General features: G+C 38.5%; 1 protein-coding gene across 3 annotated transcripts in view; it reads right to left on the bottom strand.

Moving 5' to 3' along the window:
- LOC121728103 (RILP-like protein homolog) overlaps nucleotides 1–6178 on the bottom strand; it is a 52309-nt gene that overhangs the window by 39258 nt on the left and 6873 nt on the right. For all 3 annotated transcript variants that reach the window (XM_042116213.1, XM_042116214.1, XM_042116215.1), the window contains exon 3: nucleotides 862–1001. In XM_042116213.1, the coding sequence (XP_041972147.1) occupies nucleotides 862–1001 (140 nt within the window). The remainder of the gene's footprint in view (nucleotides 1–861; nucleotides 1002–6178) is intronic.

The following is a 6178-nucleotide window of genomic DNA, read 5'->3' as shown; positions in this document are numbered from 1 at the left end:
CTTTTCCCGTCTCTTCGAGTATCTCTAAATCGAATTTTATCCAAATCGGTTCAGCCATTTAAGCGTGAAGACGTAACAGACGTACTGACACACTTTCGCATTTTTAATAGTAGTAACCATAAGGATTATGACAAAGAGCCATTTATTGATTACGTAACTAGGTATTTAAATGAAGACTGACAGAAACCTTACTATCCACAGGATCTTTACTATGTAAAACTGGTCGGGTTTATCATCAGTATGAAGATGTATGCAAGTCCGCATACTACAACGATTTTGTATGGACCGATAAATAATTAAGTTTGATGGGCTATAGTCTATACGATTGCCTTCAAACTTAACCATCGGCAAACTGTCGGCCGATGCTTAATCAGTACGACGTTCTTCAACGCACGCACACGACGCCGACGTTAGGTCGGCCGACTCGGCAGTAGCAATCTATCGCTATGAATGGAATCGTGTGAGAACAATCGGCCGACTGTTGTCTAGTCTGCGCACTCACCACCAACCCAACCGTTTTGTTGGCGTAGTGTGCGCGCTAACAGCCCAACCTGATCAAACTATCGGCCTATAGAAAGTGTGCAGTATGCGGGGTGTCTACCGCCGTCATAGACATTTAATCATTATTCATCACTTAAACACAATATATTATCTGTCAAATTCGTCATTAAATTAAAAAATATTATCATTATTGTCTCTGAGTTTGGATGGTAGCAATGATGTAATATCTCTGATAGTTGATACCTATAAGTAATCACTTAGTAGGGGGAACAAATTAGGTATTATATTTTATCTTCAGAGTTTCTCATTTCTCTTATAGGGTTTTTATCATACTAGAAGATTCTAGAGTAATGTACTCACACTTTCAATCATCTGCTGTTTCTCCTGCAGCTGGTTCTCCTGTCGGCGCAGCGTGGCCCGCTGCTTCTCGGCCGTGCTGCTGAGTCGAGACAACACCTCCTGGTCGTGCTCCCTGGCCGGCGATGGTGGAGCGCTTGTGCCTGAAACGAAACGGCATCAATAGAATTAAAATAGCCTACCCTCGGACGAAAACGGTAAAATCACCTAACCTCCGAAGGAAATGGGTCAAATAGCGAAAACTCGACAGCGCCAAGCTATGTTAACCCAATGCCTAACGAATCTAAGGATGCCTACTTGTTTGGAATAGATATAAGTAATTATTATTTTCGATGCGTCGCAAATAATTAGGATGAAGTGTTGACGACCTCTGTGGCTCAGCTGGTGGCGCGTCGGTAGCGCAAGCCGGCGGTCGCGGGTTCGAATCCCGCCGACGGAACAAAAAAATATAATGAAAATCCTCGATATATGTATAATATAAAAGTATTAAATATATTTCCGTTGTCTTGTACCCGTAACACAAGTCCTTCAAGAACTTAGCACAGGGCCAGACTGACGTGGTGTGAAGCGTCCATAGATATAAAAAAATATATAGATATTATTTTGTTTTTTGCGCATTCTTTGCCTTCAAGAAACCAGTTCATCAAAATATGTCCTGACTTCTGATGACCCAACCTCAAAAGCGGTTTGGGCTCTAGACTTGCGTGCTAAAGAGTATAGAATTTATGCCAACTGTAAAAAAACATAGCCTTTAGACGAAGTCGGTTAAAAACATAATTCAGCTCCCGTTCGTGTCAAAGCGCGGAAACATAAAACAAAAAGGGCCATGGTAAAGGGCGAAAATAAGAAAGGTTAGAAAAAATAAATTGAATTTTTATCAGATTCCCGCCGAAGCTCTCAGCGTTAATATTATGTTTTTTCATTTCATAGAATTTTCTCAGGTTCTCATTTATCTTCATCTTTTGAAGAGAGAGTGTACCTACTGATTTACTGAAGGTGAATATTTTATTCTGTCACCATTTTATTTCATTGTAAAAAATACAGGTAGCTTCTGAGTTATGAGGAAAAAAACTATCACTGATAAGAGGAGGACGTAGTTACTATGGTCTAAACGACCAGACGTGTAATCAATTTAATACTGACATCAAATGTATGAAATTTTGTAATGGTTACTCACTTGAGTCATAAGCTTTTATAAATACTACTAGCTATTTGACCGAGCTTCGCTCGGTATTCGATAAAACACGAATAAAATGACATTTTCTAAAAATGATTCCTAGCTAGATGGATTTATCGCCCCCGAAACCCCCTATATAACAAATTTCATGAAAATCGTTATAGCCGATTCCGAGATTCCTTATATATATATATATATATATATATATATATAAGGAATCTCGGAATCGGCTATAACGATTTTAACAAGAATTGCTCATTTAAAGATATAAGATTATCGGAGGGATCAAAAAGGCTTTTTAAGTAAATGACTCCTTGGCGAGTCACCAATGACAAAGTCAGTGGTCATTTGATCAATAAGGTCAAAAATGGACAAATTGTGATCCAAGAAAAAAATATATATACTGCTTTTTTCTTAGTAAGTAATATGTGAAAACATAGTGGAGTATAGTGTATACTGTTGTTTATTTTAAGTTTAGTATGTAATTTCCTTTGTGATTTCTTAGTATACTTGTTTGTTTTCCTAATAAATAAAAAAAAAGACTAAGTAAATGATGCATGAATGAATATTGATCGTAGAACTAGATATGATGACTTTTACTTTTGTTCCGTTCATTGAGCCATAATGTTGATGTAATAATTATATTATAAGTATCATGTATCATATTAAGTATCAAGCAAAAGGCAACTTCAAAACGTATAATAGGTAAATCGAGGAAATACGATTTTTTAATTCTAATAATCTTGTTCGTCAACTTCTATACTTGAACCTTAACCTTCTTAGCATTTTTACTACTACTATTTTAACTTTTATAGACTCTTATGGTAAGTAGTACTTGGCAATTAATAATTATAGTAAAACTACGCCAGCAACTCGGAACGGAAACCTTTAAAATAATCCTAAGTCCTTCCCGGAACTCAAAACTGCTCAAAGTCTCCATACCAAAATTCAGGAAAATCGGTTCAGCAGTTTGGGCGTGAGGAGCTAACAGACAGACATACTTTCGCATTTGTAATATTAGTGTGGATAATAAATAAAACTACATTACCGTATTAGTTTCTATTTATAGCCTTCCCACCTACCTCCCCACACATAATATGATCTTCTCACAACTATCTCCAAGTGTTTCATGCCAAATAGTGCATTGAACCGGTTGTACGTCAGCTAGGGGGCATCGCTCAGTCGAAGAATAGTTACATTTCAGTCTATATCAACTAGGTTTTTTTTAATGAAATAAGCGGGCAAACGAGCAAACGGGTCACCTGATGGAAAGCAACTTCCGTCGCCCATGGACATGTCGCAGCCGACTGGTTTAAATAGCCGTTCAATCAAACAGCTAGCCCTTTGACTGAACAACGCCATTCAATCACACGGCTATACGTCGTTTAGCCGACTTGTTGACTACAACGTTCAACACTACAGCTAGACGACGCTTAGCCAACTGGTTTAATGGCAAATTAACTAGGGCGACCATTAGCTTAATATGTTGTAATTTGGGAGAATAGGAAAACTTTTTGTATTTTATTGAAAGATTATTCTCGGATTAAGTTTAAGGGGTGACCAAAAGTTTAATGCAATAAGTAAAAATAAAAAAATCTGAGGCGTGCTTTGTGGCGGTCGCCTGCTGCTGCCGCAGCACAACAGTCACAGTTCTAACCTAACCTAATTTTGGACTTTCTGGATTGTGTTTGGTTTTTTTTCGGCGGGGGGCTGCGCCCCCCGAGCCCCCCTTTTGTTTGATAACGGTCGCCGGCTCCTGCCGCAGCACGCTCGCTGCGCTCGCTCGGCTCACTCTGTGTTGTGGTCTAAGTTCTAACCTAACCAACTTTTGGACTTTCTGGATTGTGTTTGTTTTTGTTTTGACGGGGGGCTGTGCCCCCCGAACCCCCCTTTTCCGGTGGGCTGCGTCCATCCATTTCATAATCCCGTAATTTCTCCTCGAATATTTTTTGAAACTTTGATTCACTCGTATGTGCCTCTACAATTTTTGTCTCTTTAATAACACTTGTAACTTTTATTATCTACTTTCTTTCCGAAAAACAACCACAAACACCAACAAAGACCTGCTAGTTGACGCCATATTGTAAATAAAACGCACCTAGCGCCGCTGCGGTGCGCGCTGAACTACTTCAATTAGACGGCGGCTTTTGAATCAGCTGTAGTGTTGAACGTTTTGAGCGACTAAAATATTCAATATAAAAGCTAGACGTGTGATTGAATGGCGTTGTTCAATCAAAGGGCTAGCTGTTTGATCGAACGGCTATTTAAACCAGTCGGCTGCGACAGACACACGCAACATCATAAGAGCTGCAGGTGCGTTTCCGGCTTTTTAAGAGGGAATAGGATTACAGGGTAAGGGAGGTAAGGAAAGGAATAGGGAAGGGTAGGGAAGGGAAGGGTAGAGAGATGTGAATTGTAATAGCTTAATTTAGCAAGGATTAGATGATTGGATCATCTAATCCTTACTAATATTATAAATGAGGAAGTGTGTCTGTCTGTCTGTTCTTCACGCCCAAACCGCTGAACCGATTTTGTTAAAGGTATGGAGATACTTCCAGTCCCGGGAAAAGACATAGGGTACTTTTTATAACGGAAAAAACCGGCCAAGTGCGTGTCGGGCCACACGCAATATAGGGTTCCGTAGTAGTATTTTATATTTCGTTTTATCCATCTATTCTCACAGTAAGCTCCATTACCCGATGTCGTAAGCAATAGCTAGCTTAAGCCATCACTCCGACATTTTCCGCAAGAAGCTTAAAGGGCGGATAACTTAGGGGATCATACATTTTACCTCATTCAACCCTGTACGAAATAGGAGCTAAACTACAAGCGTAGGCAGTATACGTAGGCCGCGTATTTTATTAATGTAAAATGTAATATACTGAGCCCTGTACTCTGATTCAAATAGTTTCATCCAGCATTAATACAGCTTCGATATTATATCGACGCAGTCTCAGTGTAAACTACAAATACGAAATAACGTCAAACGCGCTCTAATTGATCTCCAAAAAGTCCATCGTTTTACTTTTGTTGCACATACACGAGAATAGTATTTTGATATTTGGCAGAATCCCGACTTAATCGAAGCCGTTTTAATGTTAGATTAAAATAGAATCAGGGTATTGGAATCCAGTCGACCTAAAGTAGATAAAATCATCTATTGTTTATCCTCTCAAACCTAGACTGGGGTGGTCCATTGAAAAGACGCTATAATGAATACCAATTATGTGATAAAATGTATCATGCCGGAGAAAGGCCAGACTGAAGTGGTGTACCTGGTGAGCTCTTATCGACCTTATTCCGTTGGCAATAACGTTCAAAAGTGATACCAGCTTGTCGGTTGAACGACGTTACGTAATCCCGCTCGTTAGCTGCTGCGGGCCGATACATCTCTCAAAGCTCTTCATATGAGGGCGTTAAGTTTTGTTTTTCAACATAATATATCCGTAAAAATGCAGAGATACCGGCCGCTACACGATGCGATCACAAGCACTCTGTGTAATATCTTTTAAAGGTGACGCCTTGATAATTTGGCTGCAGCAATATCGATTTTTCTCAACAATGATTAAAGCTAGGAAATTAAAGTTCATTGTCAGTATTCATCATGTCTTTATCTTTAAATTACCCAGCTATAAGACGATTGGTCAACTTTTATAACACAATAATTAATCAAATAAAAATAAAAAAAAATAAAAAAAAATCTCCACTGCCGAACATATAACCTCCTCCTTTTTGGAAGTCGGTTAAAAATACCTCTATAAAAACAGGGATTCTAATTTTGCCAACAGAGGAGAGTGATATTTAAGTTTCCAAAATTTGTACATATAGATTAGTTCAAGCATACACTATAATTTGCCCATAGGTTATATGAAATGTATTTATGGTTTTTAAATTACGTTGTGTTGTGGCCTGGCCCTATGTCTTCAATTAATGTCAAATGAACTGTCAAAATATTCAAACAAATCAATTTCGATCTATGACTACAGAACCAGAGTAGACATAATGATAGAGTATGCCGACTTAGAACTGATGTTGAAATTTTTAAATTTGACGTATTATGACGAAAATCGTCGCTAGGGTTGTTAACTTGTTACATACGAATTTAAAACTATGACATATTCGATGGACGTGTTTCTCTTTGGT

This window comes from Aricia agestis, chromosome 6 (assembly GCF_905147365.1).
Source record: "Aricia agestis chromosome 6, ilAriAges1.1, whole genome shotgun sequence".
Taxonomy (NCBI): Eukaryota; Metazoa; Arthropoda; class Insecta; order Lepidoptera; family Lycaenidae; genus Aricia; species Aricia agestis.
Note: the sequence above shows the minus strand (reverse complement) of the source record. Positions and strands in the feature narration are given on the sequence as shown.